Below are 21,418 nucleotides of genomic sequence, written 5' to 3' on the forward strand. Positions count from 1 at the left end.
AGGTTGGATAAGCAAGAGTGTACTGTAATGGGACTGGAGCATCCACAGATTTCAGTATCCCTGGGGGTCCTGAAACCAAACCTAGCAGACATCAATGGACTACTGTGCTCTAAAGTAGCCTCCTTATAAGCTTCATTTTGCAAGAGACAGTCCAGAACAAAAGCCATTGGGTAGTTCGACAAGAAATAATATAGACACTTTCCTCCTCCACAGTACCCGTTTCTGGCATATATCCTAGAATGGATATCCAAAGTTGTTTTTCTGGTTGTTGTTCTGATGAAAATCAAACCCCCAACTGCCTTCAATAAGCTTCAGAAAATGAAGGTCTTCATTTTCACCAATAGGAGACTCACTACAGCATGAGTTTTGATTATTTTGCTAGGATCAAAGCTAGTCTGAAAAAGGCTGAAAAATTGCCATTTAAAAGCAGGTAAGCAGAACTATAAATTTAAATCCTCTTGTAACAAAGAAAGCTACAGCTGGGACAAACTGATGATCAAAATCAGATGGATACATACAGCAGGACCTACAGCCTCCACTCTAGCTATGACTCTTCCTCGAAACTAGCCAAGAATGTTTGATGCAGTCTTCCCCTTATGATTGGACTCTATTTGCATAAACACTGTAGTGATGATTCAGGGCCCTGCCTACAAAGCATGTCTTTAAAAATACTGGGAAAGGACAAGGTTGCCTTTCATTGAGGGACCTGCCCTAGAGAGCAAAGCTTTGTTGGGCTACATTGCCGCAGCTTGTAGACACCTTCCACCTACTGGTGTGCAAACAGAACCAAGACACCAGGCGGGTACCTTTTTCAAGGTTAGGTTCCCAGGAACCTGTTTGGGGATGTCTGGAATGGTGCTCCTCTTTCTCTTCATGGCAACCGTCTTGCCTTCTGTGTGGATGTGTGAACAGAAGAAGGCCCTGGATGTCTACGTGAAGGAACATGATCCATATTACAGTTACACCCTCAAAAAGGAAGAGACCAAGCAGGGTGTCACTGTCTATTCACTCAACATGACTTCTCTGAAGTGGCTGGATGGTGAGTTTTCAAATGAGAAAGAAGGGGATCTCACTGCCATTTTCATAGGAAGACGGGAAGGGGCAAAATATGAGGGCCGTATCCACACTGCAGTTATAGCAGTTTGACACCACATTAACTGTCATGGTGCAATGCTATGGGATTCTGGGATTTGTAGCTTTGTGAAATATATACTCTTTTTCTGTCAGAAATAAATATCTCACGAACTACAAATTCAAGGATTTTATACAACACAGTCACGACAGTAAAATTGGTGTCAAACTGCTATAATTCTTCCATGTGGATGTATTCAGGAGGTTGTTGCAGATTCACCTTCAGAGTAGGGAAATGGGGAGGAATGGGTACCTGACTTTTCATGGGGTTGGCTATGAAAGAAACAGTCAAAATAGAGATAAAAGATGATAAAATCTGTCTGGGAGCTCTTCCAGACTAGTCTAAAGAAGAGTTTGTTTTCACAATATAGCTCCTTGGGTTCTTGTTGCTTTTTCTGCATCTCCTTTTAACAATTTTGTGGATTAGCATTAAGATTCTTCCAAAGATTTTTTAAAAAAATGGTAACTAGTTTGCTGAGCTGATCCTATGGTTTGAAAGGTAAATGTTTTCCTTCTAAGTTTTTTCTTCTTAGCATCACAGTGCAAAAATTATATTTCATTGGTGCATTATAATGGTAAGGAGAAAACAATTTAAGAAAGGAAGAGATGGAATGGACACTTTGTTCCCATATGTCTAGAAATGAAAAAGAAATCCCCTTGAAGTTGGAAATAAAATGTTGCAGCTGCTGTCAGGAATTGGCCAAAAATAGTTGAGGGTAACAGAACTGTTGTTTGTGCCTTTTAAAAAAACAAACAAACCAGAGAACAACAGCAATACATTCTGAAAGCCCTGTTGCAAAGGAACAACTGTCACTATAATAAAATTAGTAAGACAGGCAACCACTTAATACCCTAATTAGCATAAATTATTTGTTGATAATTGAGGCATCTTTTAAAGATGAAGTAAACTGACAAATACAGACAACTGAGAATGTAAAATGATGTGGGTTGAAAATAAGCAATGCTGATTTGTGGTGGCATAGATTGTCACCTCTGCCTTGCCAAAAAGGGAAATCAGACAATCTGGCTAACTTAATCCCTGTTGTGATCCTTGTAATGCCACCAATTTATTTCACATCTATTGCCTCCACAGAAACAGTCCTTTAACTTCTGAACTCAATCAGCCAACTTATTGTACTAAAGAGTGTGGAAAAATAGTTAGACCTGGAGTGAAAAATGAGACTACTGCAAGTTTTTTCTGGTGTGAGAGAAGTGGCTGTCTGCAAGGACGTTGCCCAGGGGACATTCGCACGTTTTCATGTTTTACCATTCTTTTTGGAGGCTTCTCTCATGTCCCCGCATGGTGAGCTGGAACTGACAGAGGGAGCTCATCCGTGATCTACCCGGATTTGAACCTCCGACCTGTCGGTCTTCAGTCCTGCCGGCACAAGGGTTTAACCTATTGCGCCACTGGGGCTCCTCAATGAGGCCACTGAAACAGTGTTAAACCAGCTAAAAATAATGTTACAAGTTATTTTTCTAAAAAATGTTTTAAAAAATATGTTTAACTATTAATGTGATTTGTCTTCTAGAGGGGAAAACAGATTTTAAAACACTTTTGGAAGGGAACCATAATTGTGGTGTGAAAATAACATAGAAAAATACAACTGTCTAAACACAGACTAAAGTATTTCCCAAGGCCGAACAAATAGAGCAATAACACTTTGGTTTACCTCAGCTTCCACTCTATCTCCTCCTTCCATCTTCCTGGGAAATCATAACAGCAATAAGAGCTTTGTTATGCTTATTTTTCCCATTATAATGGGGCGTCTTTAAAATTTCTTTCCTCCACCTTGAATTTTCTGAGCTGTCCTTGCATAATGTCCTGGTAAGTTGCTAAAGAAAAGTCATTTTGCAATTAAGATCAAAATTCAGATCCACTTGTTAGTTTTACCTCTTCATACGGCCACAACAGAAAATTCCTAGAGAAAATAGCTTCTCACACGAGCTGCCACACCCCGCATTGTCCCGGCTTCCCCCCCCCCCCCCCCCCCCGACCTCATCATACAGGGGAAGCCTGCTTAAGCCAGATTCAAAGGAAAAATTGAGATCCAAAGCCTGTGTGTCTGTTTTCAGAATCCGAAGTGGAGAGATCAGTTTGGTGGCATGAACTATTCATTGCCCTGCCAAAAGTCCAAACAATGAATGACTCCTGTTTGCTGATTCCCAGCAATGGAAGAAATGATTGTGTACCTGTTCTAGATATTGACTATAACCTCAACGACATCATTGACACAGCAAAATCTACTGGATCGTAAGTAAGAAGTCTCTCCTAGTGATGAGTAGGGTCCACTAGGCTGTATTATGAGAACAAACTTGTGTGAAAAGCCACAAACAATGAAGGACTTTGACCTAAAAGCAATAAACTGTGAATCCAGTTTATATTATACTGGAGCTATTATACTGGAGCTGGAAACAAAGCAGCCCTCCTGTAGAGTTGGATCAGTCCGTGGGTAGTCATAAAATACATACAGGCTGTTTCAGGTAATGGATATTGTGTATCACGAAAGGGCTCAAAGTTGGGTTTGTTTTTTTACTCCATTCTGCCACATGTTGCAAAATAGCTCAATTAGTATAATTCAGAGGCATGTACACACACACACACACACGTACATACAGGCTATTCATCTAGACCAGCGGTTCCTAATCTATGATCTCTGGACCACAAGTGGTTCGCAAGAACTAAAATATGGTCCATGGTCTCACCGTTACTACACTGTTGCAACAAGATTGGCTGGTCTCACAAAACCCTCTTATAGTGCCAAAGCTTATTAGGGTTATCCAGAAAGTAAGGTAAAACGTTTTTTAAAAAATACAAGGAATGAATATATTTTAATAAAACTTACATGGATTGTAGCAGAGGTACTACATTATTTTTTCCACATAATCACCATTCAGTTCAATACAGTTTGTCATCCATGGGACAAGTTTTCCCTCCGCCTTTTTCAATCAGTTTGTCACTTCAATTTTCACCTCCTCGTCTTCGGTAAAGTGTTTTCCACCAAGGTGTTCCTTCAATTTAGTGAGCAGATGATAGTCACTGGGTGCGAGATTGGGTGAGAACGGTGACTTAAAACATCTCAAAACATCTCAACCAAATGAAGTCAACAACTCTTGTGTTGCATGAGAGGTGTGCAGATGCACATTGTTATAAAGGAAACAGACTCCCGCCCTCAGCATCCCACAATGTTTGTTTTGGACAGCTCTGTGAAATTTCTTCATGGACTCACAAGATATTCCATACCACTTTTGTCACATACTGTCTTGACATTACTTCCTCTCCATAAACTGAAACGATTTTGCGATGAATCATACAATCGTTCATATCCTTAGTATTTAGGCAGCGTATTACAGCGCAAACTTCGCACTTGGAGGGAAACAGAATGAGGTTACTCATCTCTAACCACCACCACAATGCCTGTCAATGAGCTACTGTCAACTAGCACTACTCATTCACTTCCACTGACTTTCTGCTACACAGCAGTGATATACCAACTTCCCCAATGAAAATTCCTTGCGAGAGTTATGTGCCTTGTAACCTTACTTTCCAGATAACCCTTGTAAATATGGTTTTCTTTGGGTGAGCAGATGATGACTACTGGGTGGCATATGTTCTGTATCAGAAACTAGAGCTGGTGAGGTCTATCCAACCTTGCGAACCGCATCTCGGCCTACGAGCCCACGAGGACCTTGAGATCATCTGGGGAGGCCCTTCTCTCAGTCCCGCCTGCCTCACAGGCACGCCTGGCGGGGACGAGAGAGCGGGCCTTCTCGGTGGTGGCCCCCCGGCTATGGAACTCCCTCCCTGCTGAAATCAGACAGGCGCCTTCCCTCATGGCTTTCCGCAAGGGCCTGAAAACCTGGCTCTTTGAAAAGGCCTTCAACTAAGTGCTATGTCTTTTGGAATGACCACCGGAATGGACTATGACTATGAGATTGATTATGACCCCAAACTAGACGAAGCGGATTTTTAGATGTTGTGTTATGGTCTTGATCTATTGTAAATTGTTGTCTTTTCTATGTTCTGTACACCGCCACGAGTCGCCCTCGGGCTGAGAGTGGCGGTTAACAAGTGCAAATAATAAATAAATAAATAAAATAATAATGCAATTTTCTGAATTTTCACCCCAAATAACCAAGCCAAATCTAAAGTTGACCAAAAACCCTTTTGGTACTAATGTTGGAGTGTGGTCTCTGGTCAAAGTGGTTCCTCTTGAGAGCCTTATAAGATATACATACATACATTTTTGTTCTATGTCATTATAGATACTTGTGCATTGTTTGCAAAGTGGTCCCTGGCCAAGTGGTTCCTGGTCACAAAAAAGGTTGAGAAGCACTGATCTAGACATTGGGTGGAGAACTGTTGTTTTTTAAGTCCTAAATAGTAAAGGGAGGGTGAGTTTGAAGACACACATTGATTTTGTCTCAGAAACCTGCCCAAATCCAGTTGTTTTTTCAATAAGAACAGAGCTACTGATTGCAATGGAAACTGCATGCCTTAGTTTGATTCTGTTGGTCTAGATTAGCTGGGACTAACAGCTGGATTCAGGCCATATTTTGTAAGAGAATAACCTTATGGCACCTGCTTATGATTCATAATGTTTTGATTCATAGGAGGAAGCTGCATGTAAACATTGATAAATGACTTTATCTAAAAATAAAATACAGGATATTGGCAAACTATTATATGAATTCTAATTTCCAATTTAAAATTTTAATGTAGATGATGACAAACCTTATTTTTTTATTATGATAGTTATGAGCTGCATTTTGACCATAAGGCACCCAAACATGGAAGCACAGAAAAGAGAACCATACACATTTTAAACTTAGAAACTTATCACATGGCCAGGACTAAAGTGACGGACAGTGGGGGAAATCTTGGGTGATGGACAGTGGGGAAAATCAGTCACACTCTGTTCCCTACTGTGGGAATCTGTCCTCTGCCTTCACACGACATTTCCCCATCTGTCCCTGATTCCTCTTCAGCTCTTCTTGCCTTGTTCAATGAGAAATTGGGTGTATACCCGACTTTTCAGGGCTCCGCTGCTATAACTTTGCCGGCATGAGGCTCCACAGAGTCCTGCCTCATGTGATGGTCTCCATGGGACTCCATGCCAAAAGTGGAGAGAAGCAGGGAGAAGATGTTTCTCTTGCTGCATCTAATGAGGTCCGTACTCTTTTCTGGCAGTTCTGGCTTATGATTAATAATACCTCTTGAATTACTGCCAGAAAGACATCTAAATTGTAATTCAGTGCATCCAGACACTAAGTTACAATCTAGCAACATACTTTTGGAAGATCACTACAAATTTTGTTTGCTTGACAATTGTAGATTTGTATGCAGCAACTGAGTGTCATTTAGAGGAAGGATGGAAAACTATGGCTCGCCAGATGTTGTTGGAATGCAGATCGCATAGTCATTCATTATGGTTTACACTGGCTAAGGCTGATGGAGTTGAAGTCCAACAAATCTTCAGGGTTACATGTCCCCCATCCCTGAGTTAAAGTTTACAGGATATGATACAACAGTTTTGTGAACCATAAGACTACTCGTCTAGTTTACAGCTTGGTCATCTGACTCATTGCTGTTGGAGGGGAGGTCTACACAGCTACATAACGTGGGCTCTAACTGACATCCAAAATGCCAGTTCAAGTCTTCATTGCGGCTCAATAAGATATCCTGAGCTGTCTCAGTGTGATAGGGCATCCTTACTGCCCAGCCACACTGAAGCTAATTCAATGCCACTAGATGTGGGCCAAACTACCATCCCCTCCCTCCTTTCACTGCCATCTATAGTGGTGACAGGGCAACCTACCTCCTGTTTGGCTTAGAAGGAAGAAGAGAGGCTGCAGAGCAGGAATTATGTTGCCCTGTTGCCACTGTAGCTGAAATGCCCAAATTCTGGTGCAACTACATTAAGCAGCTTTTCCAGGATTAAACTGGATCAGCTTGCATGCATTTTGTGGCCACCAGCAGACTGATCCAACCCTATACCACCCTAAATGGTCAGTGTAGATTGGGCCAGAGTTATAATCCAGATGAAGCAGCTCAGCCCACCCCCTCCCCCAAGATTGCATCAATTCTAATTATAAAGATGAAATAACATAGAACTAAATTATTTGTAAAATGAAATCTTTACACCTTTGAATAAGCTTTCATGTGCATTGCTTGATAGGCAGTATATTGCTCATACCAATAAAACATTGTCACTGACTCTTGTACCATTTCGACAGTCGGTGTGTCCCATTATATCATTTGATTTATGAGTGCATGATGGAACTATGAGTGTCCTTCTCTTTGGCCCCTCTGATTTGAGATTCCTAAGGATATTCATTGCCTCACCAGTAAACATGAATTCCATTTACATCAATTGTGCAATTAGTATCTGTAATAATTCCTCTGCTTTGACTTTGCAGGTGTGCAGCTCTATTGAGGCAGATCCCAAACCAGCCAAACACCTTCTATGTAAGTCAAGAATACAAATTATGCACCCTGCGCCAGAATTTGTCATGCTCTCATTGCAGAGAGCTACAGGCATTTCCTATGCAGAACCGGCTACGGGTGTCCAATAGCCACCTGCACTCCTCATGCTTAATAAAGCATAAATTCATCAGTGAAGATTTTAATGTTGTTGTATTAAACCAGTGGGGTGCAGACCTCACTGAGCAACACAGAGTGAGTGACACCAAAATGAGTGTCTATTAGGGTTTGGTAGGTTCTCTCAGATGTGGTGTAATTCGGGGGGGGGGGGGGGGAATTGCATGTTTTTGCTTCTGACGGGACTTCTGCCACGTTTCCGTCCCCTATAATTTCAACTCACCTTGCGTGATTTCAGGGATGTGGAAGTGAGTCAGAACTATGATGAAGCATAGGGGGGAGTGATCCCCTATTACCTTTTGTCATTTCCTTAAAAATTCAAGGAGGTAGATGTTTTATTTTTATTTCAATAAATTATTTATAAAATTATTTTTAAAAATTCTTTTAAAATGGTGGATTGTCTGGACATGTTGAAATTTGGTATGCTAGCAGAGGAGGATGTGTTGTAGTGGTATATCAAGTTTCATCCAGATTGGTGTAAAAATGAGTGAGGGAGAAGGCCCTGGAGTTTCCCCAGTGCCAGTGCTGTTTTCCGTGTATTGCGCAATCACATCAGCCATTAATGAATCAATTCGGAAGTTTCAGAAGTTTCAGAACATTCTAACTTTTTTTTAGAAAAAATTGGAAGTGACTTTAGAATTGAACCACCAGTGCCCCCTAAATCTGAAATGAGTTTTGAACCAATTTTTTAATCAACCAAGCTGAGTATCTATTAAGTTTTGTGCAGTATTTCACGTAAATGTATTTTTGTATTAAAAATATTGTTGTATTTAGATATAATCACAAAAACATTTTGTAAGCCCAGTTTATATGTATACTATCCATATACCTACAAGGCTAAAACTATGTTAATTTGCATAAATCTCTGGCAGAAAAGGGGAAGCTGCACTGTGATCACCCCCCTCCACTTCTTACTAAAAAGAGTACCTGCAGAAAGAAAAAATATCTCTGGATCAAAGGCTCAAGAGTCGCTAGCTGGTGTCGAAGCAAGAAAACCAGCCCAAAATGAATGGTATTCTGGTGCCTGCTGCTTCTGGCACAGTGCCATGTTCAAGGAACTGATCTTTATCCTTTTCTCTTCCTTCCCTTCCCTTCTCCCAATTCTATTTTTCTGTTGATTTGCCCTGCATGATATGACAATAATCCAGTGGGCTAGCACTGCTCCCATTGTGCCTCTGGCTGAAAAAGTGTTTTCATTCCTCACAAAGCAAATGGATATGAACTAATCTAGATAGAATTTTCAGATTCTCTGATGGATCCTGAAGGGATGAACCAAAGCAAACTCAGCTTTGATCTCTTTCTTCTCCCCCCCCCCCCCCCCCAATTAATTTTAGAAAATTCCCATCGAAGAATGCAAGAAAAGCTCTTCTGATGGAGGACTGAGTTGTTCATGGTGGAAATTTCTCAATGACAAGACTGCTCGGCCACACACACTGTTACAATTCCCGATGGTCAAGGTAACTGTGTCCTGCCTATATTCCAGAGTAGGGAAGACATTTGAGAACTTGGAAAAGTGAGACTTGGCTCTGCTTGCTTAAGAATAAGATGACTTGTAGGCGTTTAGCCAAACACAAATGAATGAGAAAGATAAATTAACTGCTATCTTGATGGCATAATCATTGGAATAGGTGGTTGTGTTTCCAGGAATAAAGAAAGAAAGCAGGCTCTTCCAGAACAACTTGCCTTGCACCATAATTTATTCAGAGTCATTCTATAGTACCTCTTGATTAAAGGGCTTGCTGATCTGGATCAAGGGCTAGAATCACATTGAAAACAGACACGGCAGCTCCAGAATCCATTTTTTTTATAATATTGTGCTGCTATATGATCCCATTAATTCTGGAACATGAAGGAATATATTACTTTTTCTTGGCTTTTCTTCAAACTTGAGGAAATGTTAAATTCTTATACAATGTAATTTCTTGCTATTGCACCCACTAGGAGAATGGCAACACACACGTACGGATTCAGTTATTATTAAGAACAGGCTACAACACTTTCTTGGCTAAATTTCATGTAGCCCAAAGACAGCCTACCAGTTGCCCATCATCTCATAGTTGCCCAGGTAGTGTAGGTGAGCAATTGAAGAGGACTAGAAAGGTTGGGCTAACTGTCAGGATTTGGCAAGAAACCAAGTATGACAGCATATCCAGGTGGCAAGGGAAGTTTAAGCATCTGATAAAACCATGAGGTAATAACAAAGCACCAGGGATGATGCAAAACAATGTTTGATTTGGCTGGGTTTTGTATAAAGCAGGACAGCCAACATGGTGGTGGTGGTGGTGGTGGTGGTTTGTGTTGTTCCTGCACGTTGAAATGAGAGATCTACGTTGGAGAATTTGCTGAGAGTAAGAGAAAGTGATTATAGTACAAAGCTGTTTGTGTTACTGAACTGTAATATAAAAAGCATTCCTGATTTTGGAACCAAACCTCTACTATTTGCCTGTGTGTGCTGTTTAATCAGGTACCCCCAGACCTCTTAGATACTTATAGCTAGCTTTTCGTGCCCATAGAATGAGCACACGTTCCTAACACTTACCTGGCCCACAGAGGCATCTTCCAATAGTTTGAGTCTATCCTGCTTCTGGGTGTGAGGCTGTAGTGAATAGCCTCTAAGCCAGGTCAATGTCTAGGAACTCAGCAAAATAACCAAGGTAGGAAGTAAGATCTAAAAGCTGGAGTCGAGGAAAGACTTTTGAAATGCGCTTTCTTTCTTTCACAAAAGAGATAAAGAGTGTATAGAACAGAAGTTGGGCCAGACATAAGCAATTATATTTTTGACTTCTCCTCTGAAGAGCTTAGGCCTCTTACTGTAGATAGCAGGATAATTAATATAGCAAAGAATTACATTTTATGTAAAATATGCATCAGAGTTGTATACAAATGTCTATACAAAAGATCTGTGTATGAGTAACTGCACCTAATGTGATGAAAATGCATTAAGAAGTAATTATAATAACAAAACTGCCTTTATTGGATATTGGATAATCACTGGTCACATAACCAAACGAAGGATTATGACTTGCTAGGATCATAACCTTTTAAATCATGACCAATTGGGAAAACCATAATTTTATATCTTTTAAGAAAATAAATGGTAACCACTTGTATTTATGCCTGGCAATTGGTTTTCAGCTGCCGGGTGACTCTGAACTATTAGGAACAGAGACTATGCCAATGTGCAATATATATTTTTATATAGGTTGCCTATTTCTAACAACCTTGGGGGGGAGGGGACCCAAATTTGTCAGCAGAAGTATGTGATAATCCAATTTTTTTGTTCTTAAAATAAGGTCTGGGTTGAACCTCCCTTATTCAGAAATCTGAAATCCTCTAAAATAGGTAACTTTTTGCCACCAGGTCCTGCTTTCAGCATTGAGGCAACAACTGTGGTGCTCCTTTGTGTTAGTTTACAAAGCAGAAACAGGAGTTCTGGCAGGCTTATTGGAGATGTCCTGTAGAAAACAGATAGCTGTATTTTCCCCCAATCTCTCAGAACCTCAGTCTCTCTTATCCTCACATCTTATGCAGAATTCAACAACAAGTGAACAAACAAGACACAAGGCTGGAGAGACATGAGGATCTGTGAAATGGTAGGATGCATGGATTTGTGTTGATCACTGCACTTGGATTTCCACCATTTCACAGATAATCTGCTTTAAACGAGAATATATAGCAACCTAGACTCATATAATCCTGTTTAAAGCAGATAGTCTGCAGTCAGAAACTGGATTATATGGTCAGTTTAGATGGGTCTTCAGACTCTCCTCGTTCTTGTATTAATAAATTAGTTACTTGTGTTTTGTATGAAACTCAAGGATGGAGGGAAACTGAGACTTCTGGGTCTTCTTTTAAAATGGCTTAAATGGCATTTGTTGCCCACTTCTGGATTACTCAAATCAGATAACTCACATTAAAATAATGATAGTTCTGCCCATCCAGTTCTTACTAGCATGAAGGGACATCCCCGTTGAATGCTAATTTTAGAGTTGTTTTTCCCTGAATTCCCAACAGGAACAATAGTGAGGACAAGACATAGAATCATGTGCGGAATATAATTTTGAAAATTTTTATATTGCGTTTTTGACAATGTGGATTACTGAGGATTCTACATCACATTTTTAGAGTAATAATGTTCTTAGTGATCAAAGCTTAGTAAAGGAACAATCTTTCAACCCAATGCCAAAAGATACAGTTCTCTCTTCTCATGTACAGGCTACTGTGAGAGCTATGGATACTATAACTGCTTTCCTGATGAATGAATCCAATGGGAAGATGAATATCACAAAGTTTACATTAGCAGGCATTTCCAAGGTACTGTGGATCTCTTCTTTATCCCAATTACCTCTTTATCCTGGGCAAGGTACAATCCAGTTGATTGCTTATTATCTTTTTGTCTCTTTGTTGCAGCGTGGCTGGAGCTCCTGGCTCACTGCAGCCGTGGACAACAGGGTGGTTTCTTTTTTCCCATTCCTTGCTGATCTTTTGAATATGAGGAAGGTGAGTTTCCCCTCCCTATTGCTTCAGAACTGGAAAATCAGTAGGCAGTAAATATGATGATTGAGTGGCTAAAGAAAGACTGCCACATACAGTTAGGAGTCAAGTAAGTGATAACAATCCATATGGATGAACTCTGGTAAGTGTTGTTCTTGTGTGCCTTTAAGTCATTTTCAATTTATAGTGACCCTACGACTATCACGGGGCCTTTGTGACAAGATTTGTTCAGAAGGGGTTGCCTTGGCCATAGCTTTCCACTGAGGCTGAAAGTGTATGGCATGCCCAAGTCCAGAGTGGGATTTGAACCCTGGCTGAGTGGGATTCATGGCTGAGTGGGATTTGAACCCATCGTTCAATGGTCAAACCATTACACAACACTGGCTGTCCTGCTTCAGTGAACAACTGTAAAATTGATTTGGCTGAATCGCAAGTAACAAAGCAAATCGGGCTGATTTGGATCAAGTTCTCTGAACTCAGGATTGGAGTGGCACATTTTGGCACATTTCAGAATGATCCAGAAATATTAATAAGGATGAGGAAAACCTGATCACATAGAAAGACACCAAGATGGTGTGATGCTGGGGAGCAGGTGAGAAGAGCAAGGACTTGAAGCTTTATCAATTGATAACTAATCCGTTGAGTGATCCAAGAACCTTACCAGCACATTCCTACTGCACTTATTGGGGGAGGAGGGATTATGAAGCACCAAATGGTAATACTCAGAACAGAGGTAGATTTAAAAGCCAATGAAATCAGCTAGTAGGGAGCTAACAAATACTGTAGACATACTTACTGTGTGACCTCTCCACCCTAGAAGCAGTTAGGAGCACTCTGACACTTTCCCATAAACTCAACCTTAGATCAGGGATGAGAATCATGTGTGTTTGAGCTGCGACCCCCAGCATTCTTCATCTTTGGCCCTGCTATCTAGGACTGCTGTCAGTTGCCGTCCAATAACATTTAGAAAGTTGCATTATTTGCACTCCTCCTTTATGGTGACTTTGAAAAAATATTTTCATTTCTGGAACCATTATGCTGATTTTAGAATTGCACAGTTTCATTAAGCAGACTAATAGAAACTGTATAGTTCCATTCAGTAATAAGCAGAATAACATAGTGTGGTCCGAGAAGCAGAAGATAAGAAGGATGTGTTTTGCTACAAATGTACATGCTTGGCATTTCAGTGATGAGATACTGGAATAGGAAACATAAATATTTTGACTTATTAACTGAAAGATAAGGAAGTGCCTATCAATTCCACCTCACTTCCAAAATGTAGGTTTAGTTTTGCACTGAAGTTTATTATACTGCAGTAACCATAAGATATTGAAAGCCAGGAAGTTGGCACTGTATGAGACGAAGTTATGTGTATACCTACTCTCCAAATTATATTATCACAGATTATTAAAAAGCTATGCTCTGTGTCACCACATATATTCCAAAGCTCATATTTATTTGGTTTGGGGCAGAATTTGCACCACCAATACCGATCATATTGTGGATGGACTTTTTTACTGAGGCCTTTACGTGATACAAACATAACTCAACAGTTGGATAAACCCCGGTTCAAGGAAATGGCATCACATATAGACCCTCTTGGTGAGTAGTTCGTATATGATTACATTTCTGGGAGAAAGAAGAAGGAAAGAAAGAAAAAGTGAAATGGTGTGAATGAGTATGTTCAAGCAGAAATTACTGAGGCCACTTCTATACTGCCATATCATCCAGATTATCAAAGCAGATAATCCAGATTATCTGATTTGAACTTGACTATATGAGTCTTCACTGCCATATAATCCAGGTCAAAGCAGATAGTCTGGATTTTATATAGCAGAGTAGAAGGGGCCTGAGTGACCATGGGGATCCTGGAAGAGAATGTGATAGAGAAATCAAGCATCCAGGTCATGAAATCAACCCCCTTTTACTCTTCCATTTGCCTTCATGAACTGCCACCATGCCTCATATACATGAGATCATTTGTATCTGTCCACATTGGGAAGCATGGAACCCTCAAGGATGTGGGTATCACATGTGGGCACACAAATCCAGCCTTCATGCCTAATGGCACCTTCCTTCCTGGGATTTCATTGCCCAAAAGATCCAACCTTACTTCTGGAGGAGAACAATGGAAAGGGACTAATACATCTTTCTTTAACTTTGAGTTGGAATACAGTTTCTGTCATTACTGGCCACTGCTCATATTAGCTAATGGGAGTGGTGGTGTAAAAAATATGAATAGCACTGTGTTGAGGAACATTAGTTTGAGAGGAACAAATGGCAATCATGATTATTTCCTTTTTAGTTGATTCAGAATCATTGACACGCAATTATCCTAAGAAAGATGTCAAGGCACAGATATTATATATGCAGAATGCTTTTCACCACTGTATCTTAATATTTGCCCTTTATCCTTCTATAAATCCAGAGTTGTATTCATGCACTGAGATAGCTTTGATGTTTTCTGTTACATGCACACCATTTTGAACAGATAAACCTATTCAAGGAATTAGTTTTCCTTCATTGCATTGTGCCATTTTCTACTCATCTGCTCTGTCTTGATATCTTTTTAAAGTGAGAAGTGGACATGCCTTCCTTTAAACTAACACTTTGTTTTTCCCTTCTAGAGTACAATGGACGATACAGTATGCAGGCCAAGTACATCAGTGTGGCAACAGGAGATGAATTTTTTCAGCCTGATGATTCACACTATTACTTTTCTCAGCTGATGGGAGAGAAACTTTTCCGGTGAATTGCTGTCTCAAAATCCATGCATCTGAGGAAGTAACTTTTGCAACCTCATCAGACACGATCTTCTCTGCATCTTCCCCACTTTTCTCTACACTGCTAAAATTGAGTCCCATGGAGTCTACCATATGACGCAGGACAACAGGACTCCATGGGGCTCCATTTCAGCAGCATAGAGAATCCACCACCCCAAATCCCCCCCCACCCCTATTTGTTCTAGCTTGGAAGTTATTTTCTGTGTGTTCACTTGTGTTGAGTAGACTTTGAGAATGTCTTGTTATTGGTTTGCAGGATTGTTCCCAATATTGGTCATGCTCATACTCTTCTTTTGGGCCAAAGGGTAACTCTCCTGGACTCACTCAAAGCCTTTTATGTCAGCACCATGCAAAACCTGAGAAGGCCCCAAATCACCTGGAACAGGACTGAGGTGAGAAGTAATCACATCAGCCATCAGTATAAATAATAACATGTTGAATTGCCTGGTTCAAGAATTAGTTAATGGAATGATATTTGAATTATAATCTTGCTGCTACAACTTACCAGGATAAGTAAGGTAATAAAGACTATGAAGGAACCCCTTGGAGTCAGCTGATTTTGCCTGTTTTCCCTTTCCTAGACCCCACTGTACTGGACAAGTACAGACCAGCCTCCAATCTCCTTCTGGGCAAGGTACTGGAGTGTGGTGGCCTCGCAACTCCAAAGGTTCCTGGATGAAACAGATTATTTAGATTCATTTCAGTCTAGTTACAGGCCTGGTTATGGGACAGAGACAGCTTTAGTGGATTTGCCTTGGTGGATTACCTATGCAGAGAACTAGATGGGGGAATGTGTTCTTGTTGGCTCTCCCGGATCTTTCAGGTAGACCACAGTATCCTTCTGGGTTGCTTTTCTAGAATGGGACTAGGAGGTACTGTTCTTCAGTGGCTCTATTCCTTCCTGGAGGGCTGTAACCAGAAGGTGGTGTTGGGCGACTCATTTTCAACTCCTTGACCATTAACCTGTGGAGTCCCTCAGGGCTCTGTGTTGTCCCCCATGCTGTTCAACATATACATGAAACTGCTGGGAGAGGTCATCTGGTGTTAGATGGGGGTTACACTCCCTCTGAAAATGCTGGTTTGCAATTTGGAAATACTCCTGGGTTCGGCTCTGAACCTGGGGGCCTAGGTATCAGCAGAGATCAGAAGTGCTTTTGCACAGTTATAATAATAGTAGTAGTAATAAGAACAACAACAACAACAACAACAACAACTTTATTTATACCCCGTCACCATCTCCCCAAGGGACTCAGAGTGGCTTACATGAGGCCAAGCCCGACAACACAATAGAAAACAGAAAAGCAATAAACAAAAAACAATACAATTAATATAAATCACATATAAACAATAACACACAAGGATTTAAAAACCTATGGCCGGGCCAAATGTAATAGTTTAAAATTTAAAAAATAAACGCTGGGCAGTTAAAGCCAGTGCACCAACTGTGCCTGTTCCTGGAGAAGTCAGACCTGGCCATGGTGGTACATGTTTTGGTTACATCCTTGTTGGACTACTGTAATGTGCTCTATGCGGAATGCCTTTGAAAAGTGCTCAGAAACTTCAGTTGATCCAAATAGCAGCCACCAGACTGCTGAGGCTGGCTACAAGGACCGGACAATTCCTCTGTTGCAGTGGCTCCACTGACTGCCAACACGTTTCTGGTCCTTTGGCTAACAAAGTCCTATATGGTGCAGGTCCAGGTAATCTGAAGTACCACATCTCTTTCTATAAATCTGGGAGATATCTACTATCAACTGGGGAGGGCCTTCTCTCTGTCCCCCACCCACTCAAATGTGTTTGGTGGCTGCTCCCAGACTGTGGAACTCCCTCCCAAGAGTGACCAGGATGGCCCCATGCCTGCTGGCCTTCTGCAAGCAGGTCAATGCATTCTTCTGCTAACAGGCTTTTGGGGAAAGATAAGGGGCAGGCTGCTGTGGAAGTTATTTATTTATTTATCTACGACATTTCTACCCTGCCTTTGTCACCCCGGAGGGACTCAAGTTGTGGATGGGAATTGACGGGGGGGGGGGGGGGTCTGTGAGTTTTACAGGCTATTTTAAATGTAAATGCTTGTATTTTAATCTGTTTTTACCTTGATTCACACTGTACTATATAATTTTTAAACTTTTGTATTGTACTTTTTAAATTATGATTAAAGTTTAGAATTGTTAGCTGCCTTGAGTCTCCACAGGGAGAAAGGTAGGGTATAAATAATGTTGATAATAATAATAATAATAATAATAGCCAGCACAAGAAAAAACTGCAACCACTAGTATGGTGCCCCAGAAGAATTCAAGCCATAGTCATTTACCAAGAGACCTGATTAGCCTCAGGACTTGGATGTCAGTGTCAGAAATATTTGTAGTAAGAGGCTTGCTAGAAATACTTCCACACCAACCTTGGTAAATGATCTTTGCAGACAAATGATGGGAATGAACATGAACTTTGGTCATTAAAAATCTGTTCTTCTCCAGGCTTCAAATTGATTGGCAAATGTCAGATTCTCCATTTTCAAAGTTAATTCTTCCGGCAAATATCAAAATTTGCAAAAATCAATAATTACTTCCTATAATCCTGCCATTAGGAGAAATATTCATAAGACTCCAGCACCCAAAATGTGCCTTAGTAATACAGGATGCATGTTTGTAACATGAATCCATACCAAAACAAACCCCTATTTATTATATAGACTTAGCCTGTATAGCTGTAAAAAAATAGAAGATTTGAGTCTTTTTTTTCTGGAGTGCCCTTTGTATACAGATTTAATAGATCAGTGCCTTCTCTGTCTTGCCCTCTCTAAAAAGAGCAAACAAACTATTATTAGCAGGAACTGATTATTATGTCTGAATATGATACAGGCTTTTGGGGAAATTATACCTGTAACAGGTTTGTTTTGTGGTTGCATGTTAAAGCTTAGTTAGTTAGCTAATTCAGGCAGTTCCCAAGTTGCAAACATCTTATTTACATGCTACTCCTAGTTACAAACAGGGGTGAGACAACAGGAAGTGAGAGGAAATCTGCCCCAAAGAAGGGAAATTTACTCCTGGAAGAGTTATCATGAGGCAAAGGTTGTCTCAACCGAAGCTTGATCCCCAATCTTTGTTTCCACAATAAGCCAAATGTTACGAAATCCAGCTTTCACAGGGACAGAAAGTGAGGTGAAATATTCTGAACAAAGAGGTAGCAAAACAAAATATTACAGGAGTATTAACTTTTTCCTATGGTATCTTTGTTTTTTAATGGCAGAGTTACCATTCAAAATTATACCTGAAACAACTTACATACAAACTCAGCTTAAGAACAAACCGACAGAACCTATCTTGTTTGTAACCTATGTACTGCCAGTACAGAATAAACTTGAATTATTGGTATATGGAAGAAAGATCCTTTATGATCACCATTCTTTTGCTTCATCTCCCTTTCCTAGACAAATACTTCCGGCATTATCCATCTCTTCACAGATCAAGAGCCCTTGTCAACCAAGTGTTACTTTGCTAGCACGCTTAGCTCTCAAAGGTAGGATTCTTAAAGGAGTATCAAATTCTGAATTGTAAGCTTGATGGCAATCAGCTTACAGTGTTGCATCTCTCCTTTGTCATTTCCAGGCGGGATTTCCGGTTATTTGTGGGACCCGGTATACCTCAGCCTGTACTGTGGTGTCAATGCAGTGTTGAAAAAGTGGTAAGTGGAACTATACTGTCTTCACAAACGTGGTTGGCAGAGTGTAAATCTCTTGCAGTGTATTTGCACTATGGCTCACAATGCCAATGACTGCATTTCTTGATGTGCAACAGCGCCCAGTGGGCTCCTGGGCACAGCTGAATAGCCTTCTCTCTGCCATTGATTGGCTGTGAGAGTGTGCCCAGGCGTCACCTTCCAACTAAGCCCACTCCTTACCTGGTGCAGCATTCCATGACCAATCACTGACTGTATGTGGAGGAAAGAGTTGCACCCAGAAGCCATCCAGCTGTCATGGCTTTGCACGTGTGGCGCCCCTGGTGGTGCAGTGGGTTAAACCCTTGTGCTGGCAGGGCTGCTGACTGACAGGTCAGTGGTTCGAATTCAGGGAGATCGAGTTGAGCTCCCTCTGTCATCTCCAGCTCCCCATGCGGGGACATGAGAGACGCATCCCATAAAGATGGTAAAACATCAAACATCTGGGCTTCCTCTGGGCAACATTCTTGCAGACGGCCAATTCTCTCACATCAGAAGCGACTTGCAGTTTCTCGAGTCACCTCTGACACGGAAAAAGAACAACATGTGGGGTGACCATGTTAATCAAAGAGTAAAGTACCTCTACTTATTAAATGCTTTTTAAAATAACCAAAGGTTCCTCTGGTGACACCCCCCCCCCCCCCCCTCCATCTTAGCTATGAGCATTACATATTGGGCTTTTAAAGGTTAATTGTTCTGTAGGCAAAATGGTGCATCTAGGTCAAAAAGCTGCAGAAATCCCAAGGTTCTCATGTATGAAAAAAAATTTATTTGGGGGGAAAAGTCCTTTAAAGGCGGGAACCTCAAAGCAGCCCAAGGGGCACTAAGCATGCCCAACAGCCATGAAATGCTGACTACTGGTGGGTGGGGCGAGAGAGCAGGAGCGATGGGAAACCAGAGCATCTTCAAAGAAGGTACAGTGTAGCATGCCAACAGGCTGCTAAAAAGAGCTGAACCAAATAGGAGCACCCTTCGCTGCAACATTTTGTTACACATCCCACCAATGTCATACTAATAAACATTCTAGACCTCATGATTAGAAGCAGGCTAATTAGCAATGTTTTTGACTTTGCAGAGACCGGGCATTTATAAAGCAGAAGTGAATAAACCATTAAAGGGATGGAGAGGATTCTTTATAGAGGTAATTATCAAGTTGAATCTTGATAATGGTGAACAAAATGCATGACAAATCTGACTGGAGAGAAAAAACTCCCCACTACAGAATTCATGCATAAATATATGGAGGTGGAGCAGATTGAAGTTATCCCCCCCCCCCCCCGCATTATCCAGGATATGTTTGCGTACCTTCAAATCATCTGTCAGTTTATGGTGACCCTCTGAATTTCATAGGGATTTCGTAAGTAAAGAATACTCAGAGGCAGTTTTGCTACTTCCTGCTATTTGTTGGCATTCTCACATTAAAGTGCTAGCCGGGGCTGACCCTGCCTAACTTCCAAGATCAGACAAGTTTTAAAATGTAGTGGCAGGTATAAGATCTATTTTTTACCCTTGTTCTGTGTCTCTGAGTAGTTTCTGACTTATGATGACCCAAAGATGACCCTATCACAGGTTTTTCTGGGCAAGATTTGAGAAATTTGCTTTTGCCTTCCTTTGAAGTCAAGAGAATATGACTTACCCAAGAGGACTGCCATGGCTGAACAGGATTTGAACCTTGGCCCCCAGGATTGTCAATCAATACTCAAACCACTGCACTAGTCGGACCTTGTTTCTTATATACTGTATATATACTGGCTCTTGTTTTTTTTACATACTACAGTTCAATTAACAGTTGGGAATGTCCTCATGCTACACATGCAGCTTACCTTCCTGATTTTTGCAACATGAAGCATTGAGAAAGTTGCAATTTGTTTTACAGGTCACTTTCCCAGGACCTGGGGGCCATACCCATGTGTTCACCTCAGAGCTACACGTCATTCCAGACACATTTCCATGCACAGACTGCAAAGGAGAGCAATGCTATGGAGAATTGGTGTGACACCAGGTGGAGATGCTGGGATTTGTGCTGCTGATAGGATGCCTGAAACAAAAGCCTGGGGAAAATGTAGGAACTGAAAATACAGGGGAGCATCCCTCTTAATCTTTAATCCCTATTTTTTTATGAAATAAAACTTCCCCCAGAGTTTTGTGGGTGCTGCCATTTTATTTCATTTCAGGCAGAATTATAATTTTCATAATTATTTTATTTATTTATTTAGAGCTTTTATAACCTGGTCTTCTTGACCTCCGAAGAAGGACTCAGGCTGGCTAACAGCGGAAAATTCATACTCACATAGAATGAACATAATAGCATCATAATACATTAATACAAAAATACATTAAAATACAGATCATACAATTACAAAAGCCAGTGCGGTCATAAGCAAAGAATATCATTTGATTTATATTACTATCCTTGCAACCTAACCTTACCAGACCTTCATAGGATTTGTACTACTTGGTTAGGACTGTGCTAGTAGTGCTAACCATGGATGCTGATTTGAGCATGGCATCATTTAGAAGATTTATGATCATCTCACCCTTCTTCCATTCACTTAGTTTGCTCATGTGTCAGGAAGCTATCTGAAGCTTACTCAATATGAGCTTCTCTTTATAAATACGAACTGAGAGGAGTCTGCTATTTGCATACAGAATAGTTTCATTTGGTGTCTCTGAGAGCAGTACACACAGGTGTGAC

General features: G+C 40.8%; 1 protein-coding gene across 2 annotated transcripts; it reads left to right on the top strand.

The window, feature by feature from the left end:
- Positions 1-450: 450 nt before the first annotated feature.
- LOC132766615 (autocrine proliferation repressor protein A-like) lies at positions 451-20,860 on the top strand. 2 transcript variants are annotated; one of them, XM_060760952.2, is made up of 13 exons: positions 451-1,039; positions 3,208-3,385; positions 7,552-7,600; positions 9,067-9,189; positions 11,948-12,046; positions 12,143-12,232; positions 13,699-13,828; positions 14,854-14,974; positions 15,266-15,401; positions 18,437-18,525; positions 18,615-18,690; positions 19,799-19,864; positions 20,600-20,860. In XM_060760952.2, exons 1-13 carry the CDS (start codon positions 844-846, stop codon positions 20,717-20,719), a joined length of 1,473 nt encoding a protein of 490 aa, XP_060616935.2. In that variant the 5' UTR covers positions 451-843; the 3' UTR covers positions 20,720-20,860. The 2 variants fall into 2 exon arrangements, with proteins under 2 accessions (XP_060616935.2, XP_060616936.2); XM_060760953.2 differs by lacking the exon at positions 19,799-19,864.
- The last annotated feature ends 558 nt before the right edge of the window (positions 20,861-21,418 follow it).

The sequence above is a fragment of the Anolis sagrei genome, chromosome 2, assembly GCF_037176765.1.
Source record: "Anolis sagrei isolate rAnoSag1 chromosome 2, rAnoSag1.mat, whole genome shotgun sequence".
NCBI lineage: Eukaryota > Metazoa > Chordata > Lepidosauria > Squamata > Dactyloidae > Anolis > Anolis sagrei.